The following is an 18,605-nucleotide window of genomic DNA, read 5'->3' as shown; positions in this document are numbered from 1 at the left end:
ACAAAGAAACCCTTCACCCCCAACGTAATTGTGCTGAGACTAAAAGTGTACGTATACCACTGCTCCCAGCCTTCTCATGTCAATTTTAAGAAACAGACACAACAAGCCATCTCCTGAGCCCCATCTGAAAGGAAGGAAAAGAAAAGGGGAAGGAAAGGAACCAAAACCACAACTTTGCTCTTAAACACAGCAAACTGAGAGGTGTATCCAGTTTGTGTTATGTTGGATGAGCTTCAGGGTGCATGCACTGCTGTGATCAAAAGTGCTCAGTTTTGTTTTTTATTAATTCTTTGCCTTGTTTTCTAGAGAGCCCAAGCTGCACTGCAGGCTGTCAGTGCAGTCCAGTCAGGAAACCTGTCCCTTCCTGGAGCTACTTCCAATGAAGGCACATTGCTACCTGGGCAGAGCCCTGTGCTCCGGATAATTATTGAAAACCTATTTTACCCTGTCACTCTGGAAGTTCTCCATCAGGTAAGGAACAAACTACTGAAAGCAGAATCAAGCCTGTTTTTTCCTAACTTTTGATACTTACTGCCTGTTTTGTAAGTTGGATATGATGGCATACAACTTTAATCCCAGCACTTGGGAGCAGAGGCAGAAGAATCTCTGTGAATTCAAGGCCAGCCTGGTCTACAGAGTGAGATCCAGGACAGCCAGAGCCACATAGACCCTGTCTCAAAAAAAAATCATCGTTTACTGATTTGATTGATACTTTTTTGCTCATATAATAGGAAGAAATTTACCATCCTGATTTTATAGAAGAAATTTTATCAGATATTTTTTATTTTATATCTTCCCTTTTCTACATTTTGTGTTTTTGAGACCTATGAACCACTGTCCTAGAACTTGGTATGTAGACCAGATTGGTCTTGAAATCACAGAGATCTGCCGGCCTCAGTCTCCAAGTACTAGTATTAAAGGTGTGTGTCCCTACGCTTGGCCTAACTGGAAGGCTTGGGGTGCAGCTGAGTGGTGGTAGACCATGTAGTATGAAGAACTTTCATGCACGAGTTCTTACGTTCAATCCCTAATACTAGTAATTATGATGATAATAATAACAAACACTGGAGGGAAAATGATGGGTAAGAAAACCTAATTTTAGCCAGGTTTGGTAGCACACTTACAATTCTAGCATTTAAGAGGCTGAAATAGGAGGATTTCTACAAAACCAAGTCTAGCGCATAGCAAAGCCCCACGCTAAGCATCTTTGTCGTTGCTTTAGTGCTGTGAAAAGACATTACCCCAGGCAACTGTACAAAAGAAGGCATTTAGTTGGGGGTTGCTTACAGTTTCAGAGACTTAGTCGTTATCATGGCAGGGAACATGGCAGCAGGCCGGAGTGGTGCTACAGAAGTAGCTGCGAGCAAAGAGAGATTGGGAATAGCTACGAATGGGGAAAAAAAAAAAAAACGAAGAAAGTATAATATTGTTGATAAAATCTAGATAGTTATAATTTCTTCAAAAATTATGTCACCACAGAATACAACTAATTTATTTATTTTTTTGTCCCTTCTTATATTTGAATATTTTCAGTTAATTCTGAGGTGGGAGCCAGTGAGCTGGCTCAGCAGATAAGAGCACTTACTTCCTTGCCCAATGACATGAGTTCAGTCCCTGGGACCCATATGGCAGAAGAAGAGATCTGACTTCTGAAAGTTTTCCTCTAACTTCCCTACTTGTACTGTTGAACACATGAATATGTGTATGCATGCACAGGCACATAAGTATATAAATACATTTTTTAGGGGAAGATGTATAGTAAGCTTCAGTTATATACACAGATATATGATATGCATTATCTTAGGTAATCAGTTATAATCCATTATAATCTTTGTAGATTATTTATTAGTACATCTTAACTGTCTTATCAAAGATAGTCCATTAAATTGAGCCCAGTAATACTTAAAATTTATAAATTGGAAGGTCTCCTAATTACACAATTTTCTAGTGGGTAAAACTGAACAGCTTCCTCCAATAAGGCCATATATCCTAATCCTTCCCAAACAGGTTCACCAACTTGGGACCAAGTATTCAAACACGAGCCTCTGGGAGCCATTCTCATTCAATGCTCCGTAGCATCTCCATGGCCACTATAGACTTGTGGCTGTATCATAATGTAAAACCACTTCATCCACTTTGAAAAGTCCCTATAATCTTTCAGTCTCATATGGTTTAAGGGGGCCAGGCCTTATCCAAGCAAGCAACAGAATATGGCAGTGTCATCTATGTGGTTCTGGCTTTAGCATCATGAACACATGAGTAAAGGTGTTATGGGGTCCTCTGCAGTTAAGGAGAACCACTGGAGCTACATACAGACTGTGGTAGCTTCCTGCTTTGGGTAGATCCTTGCTACTTTTGAACCACGTGTTTCAAAGTTCAAAGTCCCTATTATGATCCTCTATAAAATCAAAAAGCAAATTACATAGTGACACAGAATATACATTACCATTCCAAGTGGGAGGAATGGAGGCATAGTAAGGAAATACTGGATCAAAGTAAGACTGAAACTCAGCAGGGCAAATTCCAAACCCTATAGCTCCATGTCCAGTGTCAAATGGGCCTAGATGACTCCACCCCTCCAACTTTGCTGGCTCCAAGATACATTTCATTTGACTGGTTTCATTCCCACGTGCAGTTTTCCTTGGCAGACACCTCATAGCTCTGGCGTGGTTAATATCTTGGCATCTCCAGTGCAGTCCAAGCTGTTTGCCCCTCAGGACCTTTCTGTAGGGACATGCCTGGCATAAGCGGCTCTCCTGTACTCTGGAGGAAGACTTCACCACCTCTCTACTACTGTGTCCTGCATGATAGCACTGCTTTCAGCCGCTTGCTTTGGGATGGATCCAGCTTCCCTTGAATCACATTTTCTTTGTTGCGCCCCCCCACCCCCACCCCCACCCCCCGCAGAACATTTTTAATGCCTTTCTTTTCTTTACATAAGTTGCAGTCTGGCAGGTGGAAGCTTTGCCAGAGAGCACCTCTCTCTCTATTGTATTTCAGGGCTGGTCTCTCCTTACCTAATCTCACTGCTTTCAGCACATGTCGGGGCTCCTTTCCTGGGGCTCTTCTTGCTGTCTTCTCTTCAAACTGCACATTTTATACTTTTTTTCTTACTCACTCTTACTCATTGTAGATCTGTGTGTGATTACTATTAACCACAGTATTGGCAGAGTAAATACTAGGCTGTCTTGAAATTTCCTCTCCTAAAGAAATTAGTATGTTGCTTTTAAATTAGGTTGCAGGCAAATTCTTAGGACAAGGGCAGAAAGCAGCTACAGTCTTTGGCAAAAATATGGTCTCTGCCCAGCTCCTGCTCTTATTCACCCTCAGAGCAACTTAGGCCAGACTTCCAGAGTCTCACAGCTTTCAGCACTGTTGTCTCTCAGGCTTCTACCAGCATGACCTACTAAACTCTGCCTAGAGTGTCCAGTCATTTTTCTAATTCAGAATCCCAAAGTCTTCCACATTTCTTTAAAAAAAAAAAAAGCCAGCATGGCTAGGTCTGTCCCTGCAATACTCTGCTCCCTGACACCAGTTTCTAGGGGTCAAGTATTCAAACATTGGAGCCTGTTGAGGGCATTGCTCATTCAAAGCACCACACATGCCTTTGGGTCTGTATGACTAAATGAAGAGTTGTGGGGTATGTGTACAAAAATGAAATTTATCTGAACTCAAAAACTCAAATTATAATCTAGAGCCCTTAAACATCTTTTACTTGCCCATCATCTAATTTATGATGGGCCTTAGACTTACTTCCAGTGTTCTTTGCTATGTATGTAAATTCTAAGTATACTACTTAGTAGGACTACTTTATTCCTTTCAATAATTGTCCTAATACCAGTTTCAAAATACGTACATCTGTAAAGCATTTCCTAGATGCTTTAATGATGGTATTTGTAGATACCCTTGTCATTCCCTAAAAATGGTTCAGTAGTTCAATGATTGGTTGCATTGTTCAGTTAAATTTGTTTTCTGTTTATTGTACAAAGTAGCATTTAACAGTCAAAGCACTGAGACTTGAATTGTAACTGATTTTTATTTTATTTCACAAAGATTAATAACCTATGTGACCCATCAGTAGAGTGTTTGCATTTGCTTTCTGTGATGCTGTGGTAATTTATATTCTTATAAAAGATAACTTTAAACCTGTGACTCAACACTACCACCACCCAGCAGGTGTGTTAGTCCGTGTCATGAGGTCATGCCTAACAGTTTTTCCCGGAACTAACAGACTTTATTTCTCATATAGAAGTTCCTAGAGACCTGGGTGAGCAGGACTATTTTCAATTTTCGGTGCCATTTTTCCCTTCACTTACTTTAAGTCCTCTGCCTCAACACTGTATAGTCATTGTTGTTGTGAAGAGATTATCATCATGGCATTGGGGGAAGGGGTAGAAGCAGTAGCTGAGAACTACATCCGGAACTGAAGGCTAAGAGAAACTCTGGGTATGGCATGGCATTTTGAAACCTCTAAACCCACCTCCAATGACACTTCGTCCAACACACTTCCTAATCGGAATCAGTAGTACGAGCCTATTGGGCCATTCTGATTCAAACCACCACACCATCCCATCCTAGAGGTAGTGTGGTTAAAGTGAAGGGAGACTCCTTAAGGAGGGAGCATTTGAGACGGACATCAGCCTGACTTTGTAGGTTAAGGAGTGTCTCAAACCCAAGAAACACCGAGGGAGGAGAAGATAGGGCTAAGCTGGGAGCCAGAGAACAGGATCTGGAGCTGGTTTGACGCTTGCTCTAGTGCTGTTCTGTAATCTCAGTGTGTTAGTTACTCTTCTCATTTCTGTGGCTACAAAAGTAGTTTAGGGAAGGAAAGGTTTAATTTGACTTATAGTTTGAGGGTTCAAGTGCATCAAGGCAGAGAAGGCAAGGCAGTCAGAATGATTTTACAGGGATCAAATTAACTGGTCATACTGGTTTTAAGCTGGCTTCCTTCTTTGTTTCTTTTTAATCAGTCCAAGAGGGGATGGCTGCCTACATTCAGGGTGGGTCTTCTTTCCTCTTCAGCCTGAAACAGCCTCCAAAAACACCTAGCGGGGCAGGAGAGGTGGCTCAGCTGAGTATTCAGTATGAGTGCTGGCTCTCTTCTGTAGAGCCTAGGTTTGGTTCCCAGCATCCACAAAGAGTGAGTGAGCGACCAGCTGTGTTGCTCCAGTTCTGGGAGGTTGCACATGGTCTTCTGGCCTCTGGGAACCAGGTGCGCAGTGGTATATAGCAGCAAGCAAAACATGTTAATCACCGTTCTTGGGGGACAGAGCAGCTGCATCTCTGGAATGAGTTTGACCCCTACCCTGGAAAAAAAATTAACAAAAGTAAATGAGCATTAGTAATTACAATCTGTTGGGAATATTTCCCTATATTCTTGTTTATTCCTCTTTTTTATTTTGTTTATTTGTTTTTTGAGGCTGGCCTCAATCTTGAACTCACAGAGATCTACCTTTCTCTGCCTCTCAAGAGCTGGGATTAAAGGCGTGTACCCCAGGCTTAGCTTTTTTATTTCTCTTAACAGTAAACATTTCAGCAAGACTGACCTTAGCCACCTTCCTTCTCTCTCGCTAGGACTCCATTTAACCTCAGCCCTCTCTCCTCTTATTATTTTTCTTATAATACTTTCGTAATGGTATCCTTTGCCTATTTATTGTCTTAATAAGTAAATAAGTATATATTAATAAATAAATAAAAATATGGTATCTTTGCCTATGTAATGTCTTAATAAAGCAGAAAACTTCTTTGCTCTTTTTTTTTTTTGGCCAATTTATAAAGGTGTCATATAATTGAATTAGTTGAACAAGCCTTTGTTTGAACATCTTGTATCTAGAAGCCTTCAGAAATAACTGATGACTTAGAAGGATGAAATAAATTATTGACTCATTGACTTTGTTTCAATTCATATACTTGTGGACATATCAAACTATTAGTTAATTACTATTATTACCTTGTATTTTAGAGTTGTACCTATTTGTACATATTATAAAATTGGTTAAGTGTTTGAGTTCCTGTAGTGTTCCAGTAACATGTATAGGCATTAAAATAATAACATTTTAGGCTTGATTTAAGATATTTTGAACCAGAAATTTTAACAGAGAAAATTGTTTACATTTTATATATTAATGGGCGTCAAACAAACAGAAAACTTCAGCAGTCAATTTATAATGTAATAGATGCCTGCAATCCAGCACTAGAAGGGTAGAGGCAGGAGCCAGCAGCTTGCATGGGGCCCTGCATCAAAAAAATCAAAACTAAAACCCAGAAAAACAAAATAGGATTCATAAACCAAGATGTATTTATAGAGGTATGCTAGTTTAACATTTTCCCTTAGATTAAATATGAACTCCTTTTTTCCAGATATTTTCTAAATTTGGCACGGTGTTGAAGATTATCACCTTTACAAAGAATAATCAGTTTCAAGCCTTGCTTCAGTATGCTGACCCAGTGAATGCGCAGTATGCCAAAATGGTGATTATGCTTGGTTTTTCATCCTTGGTCATGCTCTTTGGAGACATCTGAAGGAACCATTGTGTCTTACTTGGCCCCAGTTTATCTTGTGCTTAATTAAGTGTGATCCTTGACTGTTGAAAACTGTCGTTTTATGTTTTCTTTGTCTAAGCTGAAGCTTACTGCTTTTCCATCGATATCATCTGCAGTCTACCAGTCCTCAGATCGCCAAGACAAATGCTATCTGTCTGTTGTGTTAAACTCTGTGCTTACATATAGTGTTCCTGGTGCAATCTGACTGATGAGTACATGTCTGACTTTGTGGTTTCATTTACTTGTTTTAAATCAGCCAGACATTGATTTCACTACTTTTCTAACCACGTTCAGCTCTCCTTGTTATTTAGCTCTGAGCTGATAAATATAGATAACCTTAAGAAATATGCTGCTGTCAACTTGCTTTTTTTTAATTGCATGAATCTTTAATTTTGTTTTAATGAGACAGTGACACATTTGGTCACGTTAAATATATGAGAGAGCTGTCATTAACATTAATTCTGCTTCATATTGGTTTAGAGATAGAGACTAAAGTTGAACGTACTTTTGTTTTTCATACAGTTTGAGAAATATAGCCTATAGCCCACCATTTTATTCTTAGGAAGGGACAGACTACTGATCTTTGGTTACAAGTGACTTCCTTTGTTCCTTATTCAAAAAAGCAAGTACAAAAAGAAATAAAATATAACAGTCAATATTCTATGCATTATGACTAACATATCATACTGTTTACAGTAATATTTTATCAATACATTATGGTCACCAACATAAATTATACTTAAATAAAATCAAAGTATGAAATTAACATTTTTAAATATATATTGTGGGAAAATAATCCTAATAGTCTACAGTAGTTTTCCAAGCCTTTGCTTATCTTCCTTCATTTGACTCGACCACTTCAGAAAGGAAACCTAGTTCTCTGGGCTCTTGGCCATTGTACTCTGCTCGATGCTGGGTTGTCACTTAGTCAGAAAGAGGCTCCTCGGTTTGTCGGTGTGGTCTTCATAGAACACCAGTTTCTTTCTCACCTGCTTAGGCTCTGGATGGCCAGAATATCTATAATGCGTGCTGCACTCTCCGTATCGACTTCTCCAAGCTCACCAGCCTTAATGTGAAATACAATAATGACAAAAGCAGAGACTTCACTCGCTTAGACCTTCCTACTGGTGATGGTCAGCCATCTCTTGAACCTCCTATGGCTGCTGCATTCGGTGAGTAGTTTATCAGCCTTCTTAGGTTCTCTGGCTTTCTAAAGGAATCATGGGACAAATATGCCCATAAGTTAAGCCTTAATATAAGGTAGTTGTGTTGGTTCACAAAACACATAGAAGCCTGAAATTATGTTCCAACTTGTTTTCTAACATTAATATTACCCAAAAGCTACTTATTTGCTTTAAAATAATTATTTTAATGGTAATCCGCAAAACGTGCATATTTCTAAACAGAATTTTGACATTAAGTGCTCTTGAGAAAAAAATATTTTTCTTTTAAAGTAATGATAACTTCTAAATCAATATCCTAATTAGCAGATTAGGAAAGCTGATTTTATTCTGTTTTAGTACTTCAGCAATAGTACTTTTATCTTTGTCTTAGGCTATGTGAATATTAATGTTTTACATTAAATAAACCCCTTGAAAACATTTGCCTTTCAAATTATATTTGCAAAAGTGGTTTGAAGAGCTTGCTTTAAATAAAAGATTTAAAGTAAAGTAAACCTTTAGGATGTTTGAGTGGGAGGTCAGCCTCGTCTACATAGTGAGTTTAAAAAAAAAAAATACAACAAACCTTTATGTAAAGGCCAAAAAAGGAAAACAGAATTGGCCATTTTGCATGTGTCATTAGATTAGTATGTGCTACTTTTTAGTTTTTCACCTCTAAAATGTGAGGTTAATTATTCAGGAAAGTTAAATTTTAATAGCCTTATGATTTATTTTCCTCTGCTAAACAACACTTTGGAATATTGTTGGCCTATGGTAGTATTAAATCCATCCATTTTTGTTTGGTTTTTGAGACAGTGTCTTTCTATGTAGCCCTCTTTATTCTGGAACTCACTCAGAGACCTACCTGCCTCTGTCTCCAGAGTGCTAGGATTAAAGGAGTATGCTGTCATACCTGGCTCCAGTTTTGTTTTGTTTTGTTTTGTTTTTTTCGGAGCTGGGGACTGAACCCAGGGCCTTGCGCTTGCTAGGCAAGCGCTTTACTGCTGAGCTAAATCCCCAACCCCACGACTCCAGTTTCTAAGTGAGAAAATTAAAGTGTTAAAACAACTAACCGGTTTAGTTTGTAATTCTATTTTAAAGTAAAATATTTTGTCTTTGTCATTACCATTTCAATAACGAATTACAGAAATTAGGACAGCCTCAAGTTTCCAGAACTTGGCTATCAAATGCAGAATGAGTTTTATTGCAATAATTGAGTGTGTGTGTGTGTGTGTGTGTGTGTGTGTGTGTGTGTGTGTGTGTGTGTGTGTGTGTGTTTATGTGTGTGTGTTCGTGTGTGCGTGCACGTGCGCGCACATACATATGTATGTGTATATTATATATATATATGTAAGTATGTATATACACACACATACACATATATATGTAACTAATATGCTCTGTTAGTAGGAAAGAAGGAGGGCCTTTGAAAAATACAGTTAGGAATTGTTTTTTAGCCTGGGTGTGGTGGTACACGCCCTGGTACTCAGGAGGCAGAGGCATGTGGATCTTTGATTTTGAAGCCAGCCAGATCAAAACAGAAACTCTGTATGGAGGTGGTGGGGGAGGTGGTGGGGGAGGTGGTGGGAGGTTGTTCTAAACATAAGTTAATAATACAAAATAATGTCTAATTCTAAATGTAATTTATAAGAAAAAAGTAGTTTTATGTCTTACATGAAAGTTTTAGTCTGTTTCTAATAATCAACAGATTCTCTCTGTGCTTGTCTTGGTTTCAGAGACAATGCACTTTTCTTCTTCTATCACGTTAAAGATTTGTGTGTATACATACTTGTCATCCTCTGTCACTCTCCACTTTGTTTTCTGAGGTATGGTCTCCCACTGAACCTAGAGCTCACTTCGTTGTTACACTAGTTGGTTAGCAAGTCCTGGGGATTCTCTTGTCTTCATATCTCTCCCTTACTCAGGCCTTCATGTTTGCATAGTAAGTATTTTGTGGACTGAGCAATTTTCTTAGCCCCTGTGGTGCTTTGAATATGCTTGGCTTATTAGGTGGCCTTGTTGGAGGAAGTGTGTCACTGTAGGGGTAGGCTTGAAGACTCTCCTCCTAGTGGCTTAAGAGTGCTCAGTCTGCTCCTGGCTTGCTTTTGATGGAGATGTAGAACTCAGATCCTCTAGCACCATGTCTGCCTGAACACTGCCATGGTCCACCTTGATGATAATGGACCTGTATGCCAGCTCCAATTAAATGTTGTCTTGGTCATGGTGTCTGTTCACAACCATGCAAAACTTAAGTAAGACAGAAGCTGGTGTTAGGAGCCCATGCTTTTATTTGGAAGAATGTGAATTTGGGAATTTCGGGTTTGGAAAGCAGTGGAATGTTTTCAGTTTGGCTTAATGGTCTATCTTAGTAGGAATATGAAAGACTTTGTTGCTGAGGGCAATTTGAACTGTGAAAGCCTGGTTTTACAGGTTTTAAAGGAGAATTTTTAATATGTGGCTGGTGTTGTGATTTTTGTTTTTTGTTTTTTTTTTTATTATGACAATGTGTCTGCTCTTTGCCGTTGTCTAGAGTCTCCTGAGGCTCAGGTGAAGAGATTTAGATTAGTTGCTTTGACAAAGGAACTCTCGGAAACCCCCTGCATTGTCTTTGTTCTTTGATTTAATCTTGTGAAGAGCAGCTTCATAAAGCATAACAAGCTCTGAACAAACAAAACCAAAAATACAAAAATGTACCTTTCAAATATTAAAGGGCTACCAGGAAGTAGAATGGAGCTGAATTCTATGTTCAAGGAGATAAACAGGGCTGGAGAGATGGCACAGCGGTTAAAGGCACTGACTGCTCTTCCAGAGGTCCTGAGTTCAATTCTCAGCAACCACATGGTGGCTCACAACCATCTGTAATGGGATCTGATGCCCTCTTCTGGTGTGTCTGAAGACAGCTACAGTGTACTCATTTTAAAAAAGGAGATAATCAGATTAAGGGAGTGGTGACCTTGAAGCAAGATCCCACCCTGCTAAGCTTATTTATAAGCAGTTGAACAAGGGACTTGGTTATTATTTTCATTTAGACTTGTAATCTTAAACGATCTACAATCCATAAATGAAGGACACACTGTGATCCAGATCTTGAGACTGGAAAACACAGGCTTTTGATCTGGATCTTGAGGAACAGTGGCCATGAATAACTTAGGCCTAGGCATGGTGGAATATACCTTCAATTCCATGAGACAGAGGCAAGCAGATCTGAGCTTAAGGCCAGCCTGGAACAGAGCAAGTTCCAACTAGATCAAAGCATGGTGGTCCACACCTTTGATGCCAGTACTCAGGAGACAGAGGCATGCAGATCTGAGTTCACGGTCAGTCTACAGAGCAAGTTCCAGGACAGCCAAGCTTAGGCAGTGAAGGGAGTTGGAAAACAGAAGTGTAATGATAATGTAATAGAGCAAGGGGATATGTTCCAGCTCTTGCAAGCATCAGAACTCTGCAGCTTCTGACATGTGGCTCTGGCTTTAGAGTCCAGAATAGAAGGGACTACTGGGAAAAATCGATGCTGGTTAACTGGAGCCGAGTGGTTTCCCAGACCACAAAGAAACTATCTATGTTCCAGAGATAGCCAGGGTTGTACTTCATGCTGCAACTGGCCTTGGTAATGTGTAAGAGTCACCGTCGCCCAGGTGGTACTGGTTTTGAAGGCAGGAAGGATCATGAAGAGCAGCTGAGCTCGACTCTGTGAAAGGCCAGAGGAGGCCATTGGTGAAGGTGCAGCCTCAGTTGTAGTTAATGGTCCAGGGCTGCAGGGGTCGTGTAAAGAAGCCTGTGAGAGGCTATTGGTGAAGCCTAGTTGCAGCAGAGGACCCCAGAGTATTAGAGATGTCAGTACCATGAGATGATCACCAAGAATAGCAGCAGCAGTGGAGTGCAGTCAAACCGGAGCCTAGAGTACTACAGAGGGCAGAGCTGGAGAAGTGACCCAAACCCTTTGAGACACCCAGAAGATCATGTATGGATCCCAGCCATTGTAACAAGAAGCTGCAAAGTTGATGTTGCCTTGGATATTCCAAGGTGTTGATGTCAGAGCTGTGGGATACCTGCCGAGGAAAGCTGCTAACAGGGTAGAACCAGTTCAGAAGGAAAGTTTGCTGCAGTCAACAAAGACGAAAGGAGTTGGAGATCTGAAGAACACTTTGACATTGGACAAGGAGATGCAGAGTTTGGAGTTTGCCCAGCTAGTTTTTGGTCTTGTTTGGTCTGGTATTTCTCCATTATGTTTTAGAATGGCAATGTTGATGTTAGAGGTAGATGATCTGCTTTTTGATGTGATTTTTATAGGGGATTAAGTGATAAGCTGAATCTCAGAAGAGTCTTTGAATTTTGGATTTTTAACATTGTTGAAACTGTTAGATTGTGGGATTTTTTAAGTTGGTGTAAATGTATTTTTCATTATACTATGGCTAGTTGTGGTCCAACAGATTCATGTGTTTGAACAAGCCTATGGGGGCCAGGGAGTGGAATGTGGTGGTTTGAATATTTTTGGGCCAGGGAGTGGCACTATTAGGTGTATCCTTGCTGGAGGAAATGTGGGGGTGGACTTGGAGACCCTCCTCCTAGCTGTCTGAGTATGCTCAGTCTGCTGGCTTCATTTGGATGAAAATCTAGAACTTTCAGCTCCTCCAGCTCCATGCCAGCCTAGATGCCGCCATCCTTCCCACCTTGATGATACTGGACTGAATCTCTGAACCTATAAGCCAGCCCCAATTAAATGTTGTCCTTATTAGAGTTGCATTGGTCATGGTGTCTCTTCACAACAATGGAAACCCTGAGACAGCCCTTATAATGATAGAATGGTATCTTAACATAGTAGTTTTTGTCTTGGTTATTAGCATTGAGTACATCCTCAGTTACCATCTCACCCGCCCCCTTGTGTGGTGTGTGTGTGTGTGTGTGTGTGTGTGTGTGTGTAGTAATTGTTGTGTGTGACGAGTCTTATTTTAAAAAAAATACTTGTTACACTAAAGTTATGAAGATACTCATAATGGATACAGTAGTGCATATGTACCCATTACTCAGGAGGCTGAGACAAGGATTGTGAGTTCAAGAGTAACCTTAGGTATATAAAGAGACCCTGTCTCAAATGAACAATTTTTTTTATAGCAAAAGAGCATTGCTTATATTCTAAAGTTCATAGTATTTTAAGTGGCTTTGTTTTAAAATAATGTAAGCTGTAGGAATAGCATAAATGACTCGATTCAGATTTGCCATCTGTGTCATGCTGTGCTTGTTTTAGCCTTTCCAATTGTATTCGTATATATTTATAGTTGTATCTCCCTCTTGAAACCATTGGAGAGTAAGATGCAAATGTGTTAAGAGTTTACTTCTAAATGCTCAATGAATGTTTGTGTTTTTCAGACAAGGTAGCCTAGGATGGCCTTGAGCCTGCCTAAGCTAAGTTTATAAGTTCCAGCCAGCTCTTTGTTCTCTTCTCTTCCCTGCTCTTCCTCTCTTCCCTGTCCTTTCTCTCTACCTCCACCTCTTCCCTCCACGTGCTCATGGCCGGCCTTTCCTCTCCTCTCCTCTTCTTCTCTCATTAAACCTCTCCACGTGGAAAAAAAAAAAAATAAGTTCCAGCCAATGGGCTTAGCAAATCAGTATTTTTAAATGAAATCCATTTTTTAAAATTATAAAATTAATACCTACTCCATACAGCATCTAACCAATAGAACTTTCAAAGTTTTGCCAGTTACAAAAATAATATATAGCCATTTTTTCTAAAAACTTGAAAATTATCAGGCTTATCCACTGAGCCATCTCTCTAGCTCCATGGAAACTTTCAATGGCACTTAGTATATTTGTGTTTTGTGTCTGTATCTGTGTCTGTCTGACCTCTGTGTGCATGCACAGACATGTAAATTTACTTGCCCATGGAGGCTGTAGAACAAACTTAGGCATCATTCTGTAGACTCCATCCACCTCTTTTCACGACAATCTTCTCATTGGTGTGGAACTAGTTAGTTAGGCTAGGCTGACTGATGAGCCTGTGTATCTACTTGTATCTGCCTATGGAGGGTTGAGTTTCATCAATGTGAGTTCTGGGGATCAAATGCTGATCTTCTTGTTTACATGGAAAGCACTTTACTGTCCCAGCCTTCTTACCTGCCATTAATGCCACTTGAAAAAGTTAACTTTTTTTTTTTTGGGGGGGGGTTCTTTTTTTTTTGGAGCTGGGGACCGAACCCAGGGCCTTGCGCTTCCTAGGTAAGCGCTCTACCACTGAGCTAAATCCCCAGCCCCAAAAAGTTAACTTTTTAAAAACAAATTATTTATTTTGTATATATGAGTACACTGTAGCTGCCTTCAGACCCACCAGAAGAGGGCATCAGATCCCATTACAGATGGTTGTGAGCCACCATGTGGTTGCTGGGAATTGAACTCAACCTCTAGAAGAGCAGTCAGTGCTCTTAGCTGCTGAGCCATCTCTTCTTAATAACATGGAAATATGTCGGCTGCTTTCAACAGATCCACCTGGAAAAACAGATGGAAACAGCACAGTCTGTGCTTGGTTGGGTTTTTTACTATTCCCTGAAACCTGTTTTTCTCTTCTTTCTCACGTAACTCTTGTTGAAAGGCCTCCACTTAATTTGGAAGTATTCCACAGGACCCAGGGATCACTTTTTTCTATTTCTAAGGCTTTGCCTTTCTTTTCCCCAATAGGATACTTTTCTCCCTTTCCCTTTAGCCCTGAACTATTTTGTTTTGCCAAGTTTTCATCTGTAGGCATCCAATGGCTAATTCAGCATAATTACTAAGTTTGTATGTTACTTAGAATTATTTTAAGTTTGCCTTGGTGTTTCCAGTTGTGTATCTTACAGTCGGTCACCCCACACTTGATTCCTCCATTGGAACTGCCTTCTGTTTTATTGACACTGTCACAAGGCTTCCTATAGAAAATGCTGGCATTGCTTGTCTAGAATACACAGAGAGAGCATTCACTGTGCTTTGTAGTTACATACTATGTAGCTCAAACTTTGCCTAACTTCCAGATCCTAATCCTAATCCATCCTAGTCCTCTAGGACTTGTCCGTAGTCCACTTGCTGGGTTATATAACTGGAGAACCCTCAGCATGTGAATCTCTGTAATTCATTCTCAATGACAAATGTTTCATCTCATATTTGTCTATTTAAACAGAATCACACCGTGTAGCCCAGACTGGCCTTAAATTCATGATCTTACTGTTTCAGTAATGGAATTAAAAGCATGTGCCACATTGTCCAGCGTTATTATTTTTTTTCATCAATTGGCCCCGTACTCCTTCAACACAGTACAGTTCAACAACCATTTGATGGCTTTTCATATAGGAAAGACATGCTTCAGGTAAACACCAGAATCTTAGCCTAGTCCAGACTCCATTAACAGCTAAGCTTCATCCTTGAAACCAGTTGAAAGATCTCAGGCTCTGGAGGTTTCCATACTTCTGGAATTATCGACTGAACCCATCTTCAAGTCCACTTATAATACATTTTCACATAGGCATTTCATAGTGTATTGATAAGCAAATACACACACACACACACACACACACACACACACACACACACACACATCATATCAGGCAATATATTTACTGTAGCTTTTTCTTCACAGGTGCACCGGGTATAATGTCCTCTCCATATGCAGGGGCTGCTGGATTTGCCCCAGCCATTGCATTTCCTCAAGCAGCAGGTGAATCCTTTCAGATTGAATTTGAAATTTATCTTTAAAGGAGAGTCTTTGTTTTCTAGGACCTCATCAGATTTGGACAATTTAAAATAAAGGCATTAGGTAAACAACCATAGAGTGTAACTTGAATGCACAGCATCTTTATATATTTACAAATAATTCTCTCGTGTTCCACTGTGTACTCCAATAATTCCACTCTGTGTTTGAGTTACTTAGTTAACTATAGATTAACTACATCAAACTAGTAAACTATTAAACCCGTGTCAGTTTGTTAGATAAGGTGTATGATCTTCTTCTTCCTTTGTTGATAAGCTTATTTTTAATTTTTTTTTTTTTTTTTTGAGCTGAGGACCGAACCCAGGGCCTTGTGCTTGCTAGGCAAGTGCTCTACCACTGAGCTAAATCCCCAACCCCTGTTGATAAGCTTATTATATGTTGAACAAACCTGAGTTTTATTTACCTCTGTATCTTCTACACATTTGAAAGAATCATAGCCAGTAAAAACATAAACAATGAACATCTTTGGAGAATGTTTTACCATTTGTGAGTTCTTAATAGTACCAATGAAGGGTACTAATATCATTTATTTCAGGGGATGCAATTTTTTTCCTGGGAATATATATAAAATAATAATTATTATTCCTGGAATAATTAAGAAATAGGAACTAGCTTTGGCTGCTCTGGAAATCTCTATGTAGAGCTGACTGGCTATGAACTCACAGATCTGCTCCCCTAAGTGCTGGGACGCTGCCACCACCACCACCACCACCCAGCTTTATGACTTTTTCATCATATACTTTATTGTTTGATCTCTGTAAAGAAAACTGGTTTGTAATTAAGAAGTGGTATGCTATGAATCTGATCTTATATATTAACATTTATGAATTTTAACTATTTATGGACATAATAACTGTATTTTAAATTTCAGAGTAGCTGCTTTCTAGAAATTATTTTTATATTTTAATGTTATAATTCTGGAAATTTTAGTTACTGTCTCTATTGGGCAGAATAGAATTAACTGAAAAGAAGACTGATTTTTGAGAATAAAGTTTAAATCCTAGTTTGGTGGTTTAACACATTGTAACACATCTTTTAGGTGACCATTCTGGTTATTTAAAAATAAAACAAAACAGAAACTCCACAGAGTTTGCTCTTTGAATCTCTTAGAGTTTAATTTTTTTCTTACTTTGTTTCAGATATTTTGTTTAGACACACTGTAGTGTAAAATACAATAATAGACAGTAAGCAGAATGAGGAAAATGAATGAATGTTTAATTGGTTGAGACTTGTAAGGCGCACTCTGGTTCTGCTTTGAGCTGATGGCATTAGCAAAGTTGAGTGAATTAGAAGGGCATGAGAAGGGGATTGTACGAAGGAGAAAAGAATTAGGCTAGTCGTGGTGCTCGCCTTCAGTTGAAGCACTCAGGAGGCTGAGACAAGGATCTCTGAGTCCTAGGCTAGCTAGAGATATAAAGATGAATGAAGGGCATTCAATTGGAGGGTGCCGTCTGTACAGTCTTAAACCTCTTAGATTGTCCAGCGAAAACAGGGTAATTTCAAGTCTACTTCAAGTTAACTCCACAGTGTAAAGTCATCAGATGAGTATGAAGAAGAATGTTAAACTGAAAGAAGCAGGTTGAAGCTGGGGCTATAGCATAGTTGGTGATGGTGTGTGCCTAGTACTCAGGGACCTGCTGTCATTCCCAGTATTGTAAGACAAAGAAAGAAAGCATTGGCTCCTTTTATAGAATCAGAGGCTTCTATAGCCTTAGACACTTTCAAAGCAAAGCTGTAAGTAGTGGGACAATGAGACAGTGTTTTCAGTCAATATATCAGCCTTCAGTAGTTCAAGAATACCTAGGGCATGAAAAGTCCGAGATTCTGTTACAAAATACAATACATTTATTACTTTACAAGGCTAAAAAAAACCATTTTTTCCATGTAAGCTATTAGGTAGTACACCCCAGCATACATCTTTGATACTTCTATTGAAGGGCTATGCATGTGTATACCACCTTGATAGTTTTTGAATATGAAAATTACATTCACTTGATATAAAGGTGCTGGATAGAAAAGTGATTGTAGGTAATAGGTCCTCTGAGAAACCTGGGTTTTTTGTGGTGGGGAGCAGAGGGTTAAAGGTTGAGACAAGGTTTCACTGTGTAGCGCTGGCTATCCTGGTCCTTACTGTGTATACCAGCTGGCCTAGAACTCAGAGATCCACCACCACCCAACTTCCTACCTGGCAACTAAGACCAATGAGTCCAGTTAGTCTATGGAGCACAGCAAACCCGGTATTAATTATGATCATGTCAACAAATAAGGCTCTCATCTTACAGTAGACTCTGGGAAGGTGGCCTTGGCTAACCTTTATGATGATCTGGACACTTTTTATGTTTACTTTCTTGGCTTAAGTTCTATCCTATCAAATGTTACTCTTCAGATGATTAGAATATAAGAAACACTGTGTGTCTTTAAAAGGTCTGTCCGTCTCGGCTGTTCCTGGAGCCCTTGGTCCTCTCACACTTACTTCCTCTGCTGTCAGTGGAAGGATGGCCATTCCTGGGGCAAGTGGTATACCAGGGAATTCCGTTCTGCTGGTCACCAACCTCAATCCTGACGTGAGTGGAAAAATGCTCTTAAGTCTGAGAAGTGGGATGGTGGCTCTTATAATGCTTAAGTTTGTTTTGAGGAATTTAATAAAAATTATCAATAGGCTATATAGAAGTATAAATAGTACTGTAACAGAATAAACTGTCTTTATTATATTATAAATAGCTGTTTTTAAGTTGTGCTATATTTAGTTATATTTTATGTTATCCTTTTCAGTTTATCACACCACATGGGCTTTTTATCCTATTTGGTAAGTTTTAAAAAATTTTTTTAAATATTATCTGTGGTTATTTATTTAGAAATACCTGTTTATAGAGTGGAGACTGGGAAGGGGGACAGCATTTGAAATTAAATAATAACATAACTGATTAATAAGAAAAAAAAGAAATACTGTTCATTACTTTATATGCTTCATGATAGGTTTGGCTGGAGCAAAGATTATAACCAGGGGAATAAAGACTTACAAAGTACGAAGAAATATGGTTCCCTAAAGAAAATAAATAAATGGGGAAAGCGTATCATTTAAGCAAGACTTTGAGGTGTGGTTTTGCTTTTAGAGTACTGGGAGTCAGACCCAGGACCTCTTCTGTGTTATGCCAGGACCACGCTACCAA

At 39.3% G+C, this 18,605-nt stretch overlaps 1 protein-coding gene across 11 annotated transcripts in view; it reads left to right on the top strand.

Moving 5' to 3' along the window:
• Positions 1 to 18,605, top strand: part of Ptbp3 (polypyrimidine tract binding protein 3) — an 86,071-nt gene that overhangs the window by 55,888 nt on the left and 11,578 nt on the right. For 6 of the 11 annotated variants that reach the window (XM_087551347.1, XM_087551350.1, NM_031346.3 and 3 more), the window contains 6 exon segments: positions 307 to 471; positions 6,361 to 6,471; positions 7,541 to 7,715; positions 15,304 to 15,381; positions 17,860 to 17,999; positions 18,208 to 18,241. In XM_087551347.1, coding sequence (XP_087407473.1) covers positions 307 to 471; positions 6,361 to 6,471; positions 7,541 to 7,715; positions 15,304 to 15,381; positions 17,860 to 17,999; positions 18,208 to 18,241 — 703 coding nt within the window. 11 annotated transcript variants of the gene reach the window in all.

This window comes from Rattus norvegicus, chromosome 5, assembly GCF_021556685.1.
Source record: "Rattus norvegicus strain SHRSP/BbbUtx chromosome 5, alternate assembly SHRSP_T2T, whole genome shotgun sequence".
Lineage (NCBI taxonomy): Eukaryota > Metazoa > Chordata > Mammalia > Rodentia > Muridae > Rattus > Rattus norvegicus.
Note: the sequence above shows the minus strand (reverse complement) of the source record. Positions and strands in the feature narration are given on the sequence as shown.